Source organism: Ursus americanus, chromosome 35 (genome assembly GCF_024610735.1).
Source record: "Ursus americanus isolate L20-20 chromosome 35, mUrsAme1.1.p, whole genome shotgun sequence".
NCBI lineage: Eukaryota > Metazoa > Chordata > Mammalia > Carnivora > Ursidae > Ursus > Ursus americanus.
In genome coordinates, this window is record NC_142161.1 from 4,828,868 (window position 1) to 4,841,811 (window position 12,944).

General features: G+C 55.8%; 1 protein-coding gene across 1 annotated transcript in view; it reads right to left on the minus strand.

Moving 5' to 3' along the window:
• Positions 1 to 12,329, minus strand: part of MYH6 (myosin heavy chain 6) — a 24,409-nt gene extending 12,080 nt beyond the window's left edge. The window contains exons 1-19 of the mRNA XM_045802717.2: positions 12,129 to 12,329; positions 10,739 to 10,882; positions 10,117 to 10,273; positions 10,005 to 10,032; positions 9,603 to 9,714; positions 9,223 to 9,315; positions 8,424 to 8,487; positions 8,114 to 8,212; positions 7,541 to 7,644; positions 7,315 to 7,453; positions 5,606 to 5,874; positions 5,180 to 5,350; positions 3,761 to 4,070; positions 3,046 to 3,116; positions 2,677 to 2,764; positions 2,462 to 2,579; positions 2,210 to 2,333; positions 1,812 to 1,948; positions 23 to 278 (exon numbers count right to left, since the gene is read on the minus strand). Of these exons, the coding sequence (XP_045658673.1) occupies positions 23 to 278; positions 1,812 to 1,948; positions 2,210 to 2,333; positions 2,462 to 2,579; positions 2,677 to 2,764; positions 3,046 to 3,116; positions 3,761 to 4,070; positions 5,180 to 5,350; positions 5,606 to 5,874; positions 7,315 to 7,453; positions 7,541 to 7,644; positions 8,114 to 8,212; positions 8,424 to 8,487; positions 9,223 to 9,315; positions 9,603 to 9,714; positions 10,005 to 10,032; positions 10,117 to 10,273; positions 10,739 to 10,882; positions 12,129 to 12,329 (2,685 nt within the window). The remainder of the gene's footprint in view (positions 1 to 22; positions 279 to 1,811; positions 1,949 to 2,209; positions 2,334 to 2,461; positions 2,580 to 2,676; positions 2,765 to 3,045; positions 3,117 to 3,760; positions 4,071 to 5,179; positions 5,351 to 5,605; positions 5,875 to 7,314; positions 7,454 to 7,540; positions 7,645 to 8,113; positions 8,213 to 8,423; positions 8,488 to 9,222; positions 9,316 to 9,602; positions 9,715 to 10,004; positions 10,033 to 10,116; positions 10,274 to 10,738; positions 10,883 to 12,128) is intronic.
• Positions 12,330 to 12,944: the final 615 nt, after the last annotated feature.

Sequence of the window (12,944 nt, forward strand, 5' to 3'; positions counted from 1 at the left end):
AGAGATCATCGTGTGGCCTCACCGCCTGCACTTGGAGCTGGAGGTCGTTCTTCTCCTGCAGCAGGGACACCATCTTCTCCTCCAGCTCCTTGCGGCGAGCCTCCGACTTCTCCAGCGCCTCTTTGAGGCGCGCAAACTCCTCCTTCATGGTGGCCATCTCCTTCTCCGTCTCCGCGCTCTTGAGCAGGGGCTTGATCTTGAAGTAGAGCTTCATCCACGGCCAGTTCTTGACCCCCATGAAGGCCCGGATGTTCCACTGGATTACCAGCAGGGCATCCCTGGCAAGGAAGCACGGAGGCAGGAAGAGGCACTCTGAAAGAGTCCTTCCAGAGCACGGGCCCAACTGCACTCGGCTCCCAGCCCCTCTAAACAAGCTCATGGGGCCTGAGGGCAGGAGCCCTGTCTTGTTACCTTGATACGCACCCTCACTCCAACATTATCACACTGAACGTGGAAGTGCTCAATAAATATTTATTAATTAATGCAATGAAAGGGCAGTTTATGTCTTCCCTACTGGGGCGTCAGTAGTAATGAAAGCTACACCACTCTTTGAGTGTCCACTAAGTTCAGTGTTTCTAATCCTATAAGAACCTCAGATATGTTAAAAAAAATTATATTTCACATGTAAGAATATCTATAGTATATATGTAAGTTATGAAGCATGAAACAAAATGACGATTCATGAGCCTATCAATCCTTCAAACAGCAGCTAGAGCATTGCCAGTGTTGGCTCTCCCTGTGTGCTTCTCCTCATCCCCTTTCCTGGTCCCCCTAGCAGAAGCAGTCACGACCCTGAATCTTGTGTTTTTCATTTCCTTACTTTTTCAAAACATACTTTAACCATATATGTGTATGTCTTTTTTTTTTAAGATTTTATTTATTTATTTGACAGAGAAAGAGAGCACAAGCAGGGGGAGCAGCAGAGGGAGAGGGAGAAGCAGACTCCCCACTGAGCAGGGAGCTGGATGTGGGGCTCGATCCCAGGACCCTGGGATCATGACCTGAGCCAAAGGCAGATGTTTAAGTGACTGAGCCACCCAGTCTCTTTAAACAGTATGTCACTATTTTTTATTATCTCTGAGTTTTATAAAATTGCATTACACTATAGGTATCCTTCGGTGACTTGCTTTTGCTCACTCAGCAATATGCTTTTGAGGTTCAAACATATTGTACCATGTGGTTGTAAGTCCCTCCTTTCATTGCTTTATAATATTCCACTGAACAACTGTACTATTATTTACCCATCCCCCTGGAGATGGAAATTGGAGTTGTTTCCAGATCTTTGCTATTTTGGCCAACGCTGCTATGAAGATTCTTCTTCGTCTCATGCTGTACGTATGCAGGAGTTTCTGTGGGAATGACTTGGGAGTAGAATTGGAAGGTATACAATTGTCCATCTTTTTTTGGGGGGGATCTCTATGCCCAAAATGGGGCTCAAATTCATGACCTCGAGATCAAGAGCTGTGTCTCTATGGACTGAGCCAGCCAGGAGACCCTGCAATTGTCCATCTTAAAAGATAACGATAAATTGCTTTCCAGGAGGGTTGTGCTAATTTACATACTTGTAAGCCGTGGGTCAAACTTCTTGATTTTTGTCAAGCTAGTGTTTTAAATGGTTTCTCATTCTTTACGCGGATTTTTCTTTTTTAGAAGAATTCAGAATGAGACCCCGCGTGGTAAAGTCACTTGCTCAAGCCAGCTAGTAAGTGGTGAAGCCAGGATTTGAACTCAGGTCTCTGAGTCACACCAGTTAGCTCTGCTTGTCTGCCTTTTACATGTCTGGGAGAGCCTCGCCCTTTCCCTCGCCTCACCTGCGCTCCACCATCTTCTTGAACTCAATGCGCATGAGCAGGCCCCGGGCTTGGGCCTGGATGCGGGTGATGATGCGGCTCAGCCTCTCGTCCCGCATCTCCTCCAGCAGCCCCAGCAGCCCCGCCTTGAAGAACACCTGCAGGCAAGAGGGCTGCAGCCTCAGAGATGGGTAGCCGGGGTGGAGGAAGAGGGTAGGAGGCTCCCAGGGGAGCCATCACCCATCTATCCTAGACTTCAACGTGAAATATGAAAAACAAGACAGAAAGGAGGCCTGGGTCCCAGCCCTTGGGTTAATACAGGAAGCCAGAAATCGGAGGCCTGCTTTCCAAACTCCCAGCTGCTCCGCTCAAGGTGGCTGCACGTTCCGCAGCTCCACCCCGGGGAGCTCTAGACCCACCTTGGTGTGGCCGAACTTGTACTGGTTGTGGTCAATGTCCAGGGAGCCCAGAAGCTTCTCTGCCCCTTTCCTGCTGTCAATGAACTGGCCCTCGGGGATGGCTGCTGGATTCAGGATGCGGTATCTGGAGAGACAGGTGCCCCGAGTCACCCACGTTCTGCACCGATCTGCTCTGCCCACAGCATTCGGGGCCACCTGGGGACTCCCCTCCCCACCAAGTCTGCGCGGGCTCCCCCTGTTCCCTGTACCCACCTCTGCCGGAAGTCCCCGTAGAGGATGCGGTTGGGGAAGCCCTTCCTGCAGATGCGGATGCCCTCCAGCACCCCGTTACAGCGCAGCTGGTGCATGACCAGGGGGTTGTCCATTACTCCTGCAGCAGGAGGAGAGGAGAAGAGGAGACGATGTCAGCCTCAGGGCAAGCGGATGCCAAGCGCCCTCCCCAGACTAGACCCTTCCGCATCACTCACCTGGAGCCTTCCGTTCGTTGGGGATGATGCAGCGCACGAAGTGAGGATGCGTGGTCCTCAGGTTGGTCATAAGCTTATTCAGATTCTCCTGGGGGTGGATGAGAGTGGGGAGTCAGGAGCCACAGGGACCATCTTTTTGGTCCCTGAGCCCTGGGCCCCTGACAACCTGTCTCCAGAATTCTCCCAGGGACCAAGAGTTGTCACATAAGTTAGGATGTGAGTTCAGGCTTGTGGAGAACATTCGTGCCCCAAATGACCACTCGGCAGCTTCTTTCCTCCCCAGACTCAGAGAAGCAGATTAGGGCGACACAGCCACAGGGTCGGGCCTGCCCACCGCAGGCCCCCCTAGCATCTCTGGGCCCTTCTTACCCGGTGGAGGGCTGACACTGTCTGAAAGGATGAGCCCTTTTTCTTGCCTCCTTTGCCTTTCCCGCTGTCCCCTAATAACAAGAGAAGGGGTGAGGAGCCAGAGTCTGAAAGCGGAGGAACCCTCAGGCAGGGGCAGGGCTCTGCCTCTCACTAGCGGTGTGACTTCACAGAGTGATTCTCCACGTCTCAGTGTTCCCACGAGGAGAACAGTAATTGCCTCTAAAAGCTGGGAAGGAGGTTAGGCAAGCTTGCTTGCCCCAGAGTAGGTGCTGAGATAGCGTAATAGTATGAGTGCTCTCCCCCCCTTCGTGCTTGCCTCTTTCCACGGTCTACCTTCCTTCTTGCAGTTCTTCCTCCTCGTCCCAAGCCACACCCTTTCTCTTCCTTCTCTGAACGGGACACTCACCTGTGCTACCAGATGTTCAGTGATCTATGCTGGGCCCGGGGCAGTGGTGCGTGCGTCACCCTCACTCACCTCCGGTTGTTCACAGTCTTGAGGAGACACTCGACACGTACACCAATATCCATCACACCAAGTGGAAAATGGCCCTTCTACAGATCAGCTGCAGAACGACTGCTGTGAGATCTCCTGACCCCCATCCCATGGCCTGTGGGCTCCCTTCTGCCTCTAGAGTCCTGTGCTTTGAAGCAGTGGGACCCTGGTCCCTGGCAACTTCAGAATTGCTCTGGCCCAGTGCAGGGGCTGCCCTCTTACCGACATCAGCAGAAGCATAGGAGGAGAAGAGCGTGGCCATGAGCTTGAGCGAGGACTTCTGGTACAAGCCCACCACCGTCTCGTTGAGCGGGTCCTTGTTCTTCTCCAGCCAGCCCAGGATGTTGTAGTCCACGGTGCCGGCATAGTGGATCAGGGAGAAGTGGGCTTCCGGCTTCCCCTTGATGTTGCGTGGCTTCTGGAAGTTGTTGGACTTGCCCAGGTGGTTGTCATACAGCTTGGCCTTGAAGGTCATGTCAGTGGCCTTGGGGAACATGCACTCCTCCTCCAGGATGGACATGATGCCCATGGGCTGAGAGCAGAGAGGGAAAGTAGAGAGAGCATCACTGCGCGCCCTCCCTGGTTGCCAGAGTCCCACACCTGCCAGAGGAAAAACTACAGCCCAGTAGAGCTGGCAGGCTATAGAGTGTCTGTGCAAGCACCTCTTGTCCCAACATAGGAACCTGATATTCTCAGAATTAACCTAAATCCAATTCTATTCAGATCTGGCCTATAACCTCTTTCTGCCTCAGTGGACCTCGTGAAGCGCCCTGTGCTCCCAGCTGCCCTGCCAGGTCCCCAAGGCCCTGCAGCAAGTCCCTTCTTCTTGGAAGCCTCCTTGCCCCAGGAACAGGTGTGTGTCAGAAGTGCCAGACTATGGGGCAGGCCAGACCTCTGCCTATATGGTGGGATGGTGAGAGGGGTCCATTCTGCTCTTCAGAGAGTATGGTGGCTCTTGACCTTTCTTGGGGCGGGAATCCTAATGACAATTTGATTAAACTTAAGATGCCTTCCGGGAAAAATGCATGTAAACACGTGTGTATGTGTGCACACACATACACACACACTCTTTTCTATATAATTTCCAGGGGATTCTGAGATCTCTGGGAGAGCAGCATCCTGCAAAGCCACCCAGAGCTTCTGGGAAGATCCTGCTTTCTGAAGGGCACTGGCTGGCTGGGTGAGGGTAGTTATTCCGGGCTCTGGTCCGTACTAGCAAAATGCAAAGCGAGCACTGGGAACCTCACACCAGCTCCGTTCTTGTCTCCTCTGAGTCTATGGACAAGAGGGGCTGAAGACAGGCTCCTTCTCAGCTATCAGGAAGAGGGTGGGAAGCCAAATGTCTCTAGTGTCAGCCTAGGATCTTTCCATGAACGACGCTTCTCATGGGCTGTCAGCGGGCCAGGAGTTCTCTCACTACATCTCCTTCTTCAGACTCTGGGAGGTGACCGCCATACAGGACAAGGTCTTACGTCCCGGGAGAGGAGAACGGGGCTCATCCCATGTACGCTGGTGACTTCACAGTGGCTAGAAGATGGATCTGAGAGAGGCTGGGGATTCTGGGGACTCTAGTTTCTCGGCTGTAGAAGGGACCATGCTGCCACTCTGTCTGGGACGCCAGGCAGCGGGGGGAGGCCGCACCTTCTCGATGAGGTCAATGCAGGCCTGCAGGTCCATGCCAAAGTCGATGAACTCCCACTCGATGCCCTCCTTCTTGTACTCCTCCTGCTCCAGCACGAACATGTGGTGGTTGAAGAACTGCTGCAGCTTCTCGTTGGTGAAGTTGATGCACAGCTGCTCGAAGCTGTTGAACTGCAGGGGCGGGGGTGGAGCGGGTCAGCCGGGCAGGGGTTGGGGGGGCCGGTGCGGTCAGCCAGGCCCGCGCCCAAGCCCAGCCGGGGGTGTGGCTGGTCCCCTCCCCCGTCAGGCCAGGGAAGGGGAGCTCCCCTGGAAGACGGGATGAGGCGTCTGTCACCCCTGAGCCCCACTGCCTTTCCCGCGAGTGGCCACGATGGTCACAGGTGCGAACGAGTGAGGCGCATATGTGCCTGGGCTCCCCCCACTCACGTCGAAGATCTCGAAGCCGGCGATGTCCAGGACCCCTATGAAGTACTGGCGTGGCTGCTTGGTCTCCAGGGTGGCATTGATCCGTGTCACCATCCAGTTGAACATCTTCTCGTACACGGCCTTGGCCAGTGCCCCGATGGAGTAGTACACCTGCTGTACACTCTGCCCCTTGGTGACGTACTCGTTGCCCACTTTCACCCGAGGGTGGCACAGCCCCTTGAGCAGGTCGGCTGAGTTCAGCCCCATGAGGTAGGCGGACTTGTCGGCATCTGGTGGAGAAGGAAAGAGGTAGTAAGCAAGGACTTTGGGCAGACCCTCTTTTCCTGATCCAGGGCCAGAGCCTTTCTGAAGCATTGCGTCCAATGGCTCTCACTAAAGAGTTGCAAATCCAGGCCTGGAAGGGCACGAGGCTTGCCAGGGGCACGTAGCCAGTGTGCAGTCAGGCTGGAGCCTAGACTTCCTAGTCTGCCCAGAACCTCCCACCACCTCGCACTTCCTGTCGCCTCTGTCTTTAACATCTGCTCGGTGTCCCTGGTCCAGGCCCTTGTCTAGCATTGCTGTGAGCACGTTCTCCTGTCTCCAGGGCAGGGACTGTGGCTGACAGAGGAGATGTGCTCTGCTCCCTGCCTCCTTTGCTCCCGTCCCAGGATCTGATCCAGGACTGGGCCTGTTCCACTCTTAATCCACGTGGTGACCAACTTGAAATCAAGGTTCCTAACAGCATGTTAGGCACCGCCCCCCCAGCTCTCCACCTGTGCCACCCAACATACAATCTCTATTTGGCGGAAATCAAGAGGAAACTCTTGATTCAATTTCAAGAGTTTTGTGATAGCTGATGACACGCTATCATGAAACCCAGGCTTGGCATTCTGACACAAAGAAAGGGTCCTTGAAGGTAGGCTAAGAGAAATGTTTTTGGGCATTTATCTAGTCCTGTTCACACCTTGACATCCCCTTCTCAAAGAATTCTTATAACAGCCCCAGAGTGAGCTAGAAAGGACTGTTCCATTTCACTGAGGAAGAGACTGAAGCCCAGCGAAGTATGTGACATATTAATGCCAAGCTATACCCTGACCCCGGGCCCTCCCAAACAGAACCCGGCACGGGGCCTGAAAGGGGCTCATGCAAGGGCTGGGCACCCTCCATGTACACACTGCAGTAACGATCAAGATGTGCAGGGCTCAGAGTCTGTGCTTTCCTGAGCTTGGGTGAGTCTTGGGCCCAGGAGGAGACATCCCCAAATCACTTCCGGTCAGTGCAGCTGGGGTTGAAGTGTCGGCAGGACTGTGGGGGACCTCTCTGTCTGCCTGCCTCTCAGACCTCCTTGCCTCTCTCTGGCTCTCACCCCACCCATCTACCCCACAGGCCTCAGGTCCCCAGGAACCAGCCTGTCTGGGGACAGTGGGTGGCCTCTGACTAGGCTCCAACGAGGAGAAAGCCTGGAGGTAGGGCTGGGTGGTGTGAGGGCCCTACTCCTGGGATGAGGTACTGCCCTCTGACCACGTGCTTTTCATACTTGTGGTTTCCCCCCCACTTTCTCTATCATGGTCCTAACAACCTTAATAAACTAGGTTGTCAGCCTAGCTCTTCAAGAATTGTTGAAAAGTGCCACTTGTGGACCCAGCACGGGAGACCCTGCTCCCAGTGGACGCTCTCCTCATGACAGGCGAACACCCAGCACCTCAGGCCTTTTCAACCCCTGCCCGCACCTTCGGTGCCATCCGGCTCGGCCTGCTCCTCCCGCTGCTTCTGCTTGAACTTCATGTTCCCGTAATGCATGATGGCGCCCGTCAGCTTGTAGACTCCAGCTTTCTCCTCAGGAGTGAAGCCCAGCACGTCAAAGGCGCTCTGAGACAGAGCAAGAGAGGCAAGGAGGGTGGTTGAATTGGTGGTGCAAGGACCCCTCGAGAGCTCTCACGCTGCCTCCCCACTCACATCCGTGGCCATGAGCTCCTCGGAGTCGTCGATGGAGGCCACAGACACCTCTCCCTGAGACACGAAGGCGTAGTCGTAGGGGTTGTTGGTGACCAGCAGCATGTCTGTCCAGGCAAGGAGCAGGGCAGGGGACAAGGGGATGGGAGAGGGCAGGGGATGGGCGGAGAAGGTTTGGGAGAAGGGCATGGTGGGGGTGGGGCAGGGACAATGGAGGAGAGGACCAGGAGCAGGGAGAGAGGAGGAGAGTCAGCAAGGACCATGCAGAGAATCCAAAAGACATGAAAAAGTAGGCAAGGGACTGGGGAGGGAGGACAGTGGGAGAGTGACACCTGGGAGCAGGGGAGGCACAAAGAGGAGAAGGGGAAAGACAACCAGGAGGAGGAGAAGAAATATGACAAAGAAAAAGCGGGAAGGGAGGCAGGAGGAGACACAGGCAGATCTGAGATGGGGAAGGAAGAGAAGACCTGAGCAGACTGAAGGAGGAGGGAGGTGAACAGGGGCAGGTGAGGAGAAGGAAGACACCCACCCTGCCTGGGGAGGGCAGGGGGGCATCGAGGCATTGCGCAGGCTCACCCAGCAGCTCTGGCTTCTTGTTGGACAGGATCTGGTAGAAGATGTGGTAGTTCCTCTCAGCCTTCAGCTGGAAGATCACCCGGGACTTCTCCAGGAGATCTGAAGTGAGGAGAAGGGAGGAAGGCAGGTAAGCATGGGGAGAGAGTCGGTCCAGCAAAAGGTGGAGATCAGGGAGAAAGGCTCTTATAGCAAAAAAGAGAGCCATGGGAAGAGGAAAGAAGATGGAGGGGGAATGCTGAGATAGGGTGGCCCGGCTGGGAAAGAAGGCGGAGGACACACAGGGGTGTGCAGGGCTCCCTGCCATACTCACAGGTCTCTATGTCTGCAGAAGCCAACTTTCCAGTGGCTCCAAAGTGGATCCTGATGAATTTCCCCTGGAGGTGGATGGGAGAAAGAGTCAGGGAACTGGCCAGAAGGGACAGAATGAAGATCTTGGACCTCAACACAACCCAGAAAGCCCTGGATAATTCTGGAAATGTTAATGACCTACTTGGTGTCCCAGTTTAGTATCAGTAAGACAGGGAAAAGGATGCCTATCTCTGTATTACTAGGTATCCCTGAGCAGAAACAACAACACGGGAATGAACACAGATACGATGCCTCCTGTTTGTACCTCTGCTGTGATCTCATTAACCCTTTCAGTAAACTGCTCTGCTCCATAGATAAAGGAACTGGGACTTAGAGAGGTGTGGGGACTTGCTGGGCAGGTGGGAAGCTGGGAATTGGCTCCAGCACCTATGCTCTCTTCCCACTTCCAGTGTGGAAGAGCTTTGGAAAAAGTCATTCGGAAAATCGAGAATGTGACAAAAATCAGCTCCATTATTTGGCTATGGAATAGCTATGGTGACTCTGGGTCTCTTTTCTTGAGTCCTCAGACCTCAGGGAGCCGGGCTGAGTCAGGATGGTTTGAGAGAGAGAGAGAGAGAGAGTGTGTGTGTGTGTGTGTGTGTGTGTGCAAACACACACACTCATGCACGTGTGCACGCTTGTTGATATCCCAAAGCCAAATGCAGGATGGCCAACTGGGTGTAGTGACTGTGGACAAAACAGCACCCCCTTTTCTTGTCGAGGCCAAATGAGGCCAGTTGGCAGCTGTCAAAGGCACTCACGAAGCGGGAGGAGTTGTCGTTCCGGACGGTCTTGGCGTTGCCGAAGGCCTCCAGGGCGGGGTTGGCCTGAATGATCTGGTCCTCCAGGGTGCCCTGTGAAGGCAGCAGAACCCCGTTTATCTTCTGTCCACCTCCAGCAGTGGGGAGGGCAGGGGGTTGCTCTGGTCCTGGGGAATGAGGGTGGGGCCGGATGGACTGCATGTGGGTCTGTGGCTCCAAAGGGCCGTATTCGGTCATCAGAGTGTGTGTCTCCTGCCAGGAAGGTCTTGAGCGCTGGGCTCAGTGGTTCTGTCCCCACTGTTCCCTAGGGCAAGGCTAGAGGTCACCTGGGTCAGCCTGCCCCCAGGTCCCCTCTGCTGAGCCTGTGGCCCACCCCATACCTTGTTTGCACTGGCATTGTCCTTCTTGCTACGGTCACCTATGGCCGCGATGCTGGCAAAGTACTGGATGACACGTTTGGTGTTCACAGTCTTCCCTGCACCGGATTCTCCACTTGAGGCAAGAGGGACCCATCAGAATCCAAGATTTCCCCTGTGCTCTATTCAGAGTTCAGCTCACTGCACCCTCCTCTCTCAGAACCCCAGCCTTCTAACCTCCTCCACCAGCGCCCAGGGCCCTGCAGAATTTGCATATCATTGTAGGTCACCCTGACCCCCGTTTGAGAGCCCAGCTCCCCTGCACTCCTTGCAATCACAACCTTAAACCTTTCCTCCCCTCTGCACCCCCAGGAATCAGCCTGGGTCCCCACCAAGTCCCTATGTGGATGGATGGCATTTGCTCACGTGATGAGGATGGACTGGTTCTCCCGATCTGGAAGAGAAAAGAGGAGAAGCAACAGGGTCAGGTCCACGGGGACGAGGCTGAGGGGGCACAGGTCAGGGCTGCCAGACTCACCTGTCAGCATGTACTGATAGGCGTTGTCGGAGATGGAGAAGATGTGGGGCGGTGCCTCACTCCTCTTCTTGCCCCGGTAGGCGGCCACGACCTCGGCGTTGTACACTGGCAGCCACTTGTAGGGGTTGACGGTGACGCAGAAGAGGCCCGAGTAGGTCTGGAGCAGGAGAGAGCGCAGGCATGAGGGGCTGGAGGGGGAAGGCTGCGGCAGGTGGTGACAGGCAGGGGAGTCCCTGGTCACCCTAGCTGGCTCCTCTCTTCCTGCAGCTGACCAGGGATAGGAAGGGGGCAGAGGGGAGCTGCGTCCCTTGAGAGAGTCCTGACCCCCCTCGCCTTGAGAGCGTTGCCTTGGCCTACATTTTTTTTTTAAGATTTTATTTATTTATTGACCGGAGAGAGACACAGCAAGAGAGGGGACACCAGCAGGGGGAGTGGGAGAAGGAGAAGCAGGCTTCCCGCTGAGCAGGGAGCCCTATGTGGGGCTCGATCCCAGAACGGTGGGATCAGGACCCGAGCAGAGCCGAACGAAGGCAGACGCTTAACGACTGAGCCACCCAGGTGCCCCGTGCCCTGGCCTGCTTTGGCCTCCATCCAGGGCTGGCGTCCTGCCACGCACACTCACGTAGATCATCCAGGCTGCGTAGCGCTCCTTGAGGTTGTAGAGCACGGCGGGCTCGTGCAGGAAGGTCAGCATGGCCATGTCCTCGATCTTGTCGAACTTGGGCGGGTTCTGTTGCATCACCTGGTCCTCCTTCACAGTCACCGTCTGAGGAGGGTGCATGGACGGGGATGACCACACTCCCACCAAGACCCTCGCCCGTCTGTGCTCACCAGCCTCACCCACCTACCTCTTCCCAGAACATGGGCCAGGACCTGGCCTCGCTCCCCCAACTCTTCTCTGGCCAGCGCCCAAGCCCTGCCCCATAGCTCCCCCCTAGTGCTTTCCCCCAGACAACTTAACTGCTCACTGTCCCTCCCATCCTAGGTCTCTGTGTCTTGCCAGTGGCCCCAAGGCTTGTGCCCACGAGCAGCACGTTTCTGTGCCTGCTTCAAGCATCTAGGGGCAAACTTGGCGAGGCTGGCAGCTCTCCAGTCTGCGCACACACCTTACCCTGAGTCCTGGGGACGTAGTTGTGGGCCTCAGTAGCTCAGGGCAATCCTTGCCCTGCTGGAAAACATCTCACCCACCAACCCTCCCCTCCCCATTGGTCACCATCAGTGTGGTTCGATGGGCACCCGTCAGTTCACCATGCCCTAATGCCGTCAGATCCTGCAAGTAGGTGTTCTAGTATTGCTTTTGACAGCGGAGGGAGCTGGAGCTAGAATAATTGCCAGTGTGGTAGAGAGCCAGCGGCAGAGCTGGGCCAGAGTCAAAGCCCCCACAGGCTGTGACCTGTTGTTGGGACCCAACATTCAGTCGGCACGTCTGAAGGCAAAAGGCTGTGAGCTGCTGCTAGTGACCAGTGGCCATTCTCACGGCTCGCGTGAGGAAGCAGGTACTGAAGACTTCTGAGCGCTAGTCACCAACCCCAGGACTGAGCGCTCAGCTCAAGAATTCCTGCTTTTTGTGTTCATCTGGGTCAAGAGTTTGCTCTTGGTTTGCGTGAGGTGGGTTTGAGGGAGCTGATCCGTAGAGGAAACCGAGGCACAGAGAGGAGGGATACCCATTCAAGAGGGAACTTTGCTTGATGCTGTGTCTCTGTCTTCCTTATCTCCAGGACCCCACTGGTTCCCCGAGGCAGACACCAGTGGAGGTCCCCCCACCCCTACCCCAGCATCCTCTCCGGCGAAGGGCACGCATCCCTGCTGTGGTGCCCTATTACACCTGCTCGGTCCATCTGAGAAACGTCAGAGTTCTCACCCAAGAGCCAGCTTCCTCAGGGGGCGTGTCCTGCCCTCCCGCGGGCTTTGGCTCTTCTCCAGAGCCCTCAGCTCTCACGGCAAGTGCCCCCCCCCCCCGCAACCCCCCACCAGACCTTCTCTCCCTTTCTCTGGCACTATGCCCCACACACCTTGCCATTCTCTGTCTCAGCAGTGACCTTGCCCCCCTCCCGGGACAAGATCTTGGCCTTCACAAACTCCTCCTTGTCGTCGGGCACGAAGCACTCAGTGCGGATGTCGAAGGGCCGGGTCTGGGCCTCCAGACGCTCCTTCTCTGACTTGCGGAGGAACTGGGCTGCCGCCCCAAAATCGGCCATCTGGGCATCGGTCATTTTGGTGCTTCTCTGCGGCTGAGACAGGAGGGCCCAAGCCTCAGCAGGTGGCACTGCCCTCCGCTCTCCCACTCCTGGCCACACCTCCTCACCACCTGGCCCTGCGGTCTTCCCTACCACCGAGAAGATCCCGGCCCGGCTCCCCTCCTCCCTGTGCTTTGACTTCTGCGTCCTTTGCCCTCTGACACAATGCTGAAGGAGAATCCCTAAGGGTCTGCACAGGGCAGGATTGGCTGGAGTTTAAGGGGAGGTGCTGAGCTGCCAGCTGCCTAGTCCGGCAAGCTGGCTCCCACGAGAAAATCGGGGTGGTTCTCACCTGGTTATCTCTTCACAGAGAATCCTGAAGACTCTGGACCATGGGTAGAGCCACCAGCCACGAGCCACAGGCAGGCAGAGGGAAGACCGGACGAGGAGAGAGAACAGTGGAGAAGGGCCATCGGGAGAAGTGAGCCAGGAGGATCCACCCAAAGAGCCGGACAAGCAGGACAGACCGAAGTGAGAAATTGGGGAGAGAGAAGAGGCAGAGTCAGTAAGGAAAGGACGCAGAGTTAGTGAACGCGCCCGGCGGAAGGGGGGGTCGGAATTGGAAGTAGAGAGAGGTGAGGAGGTTAGAAC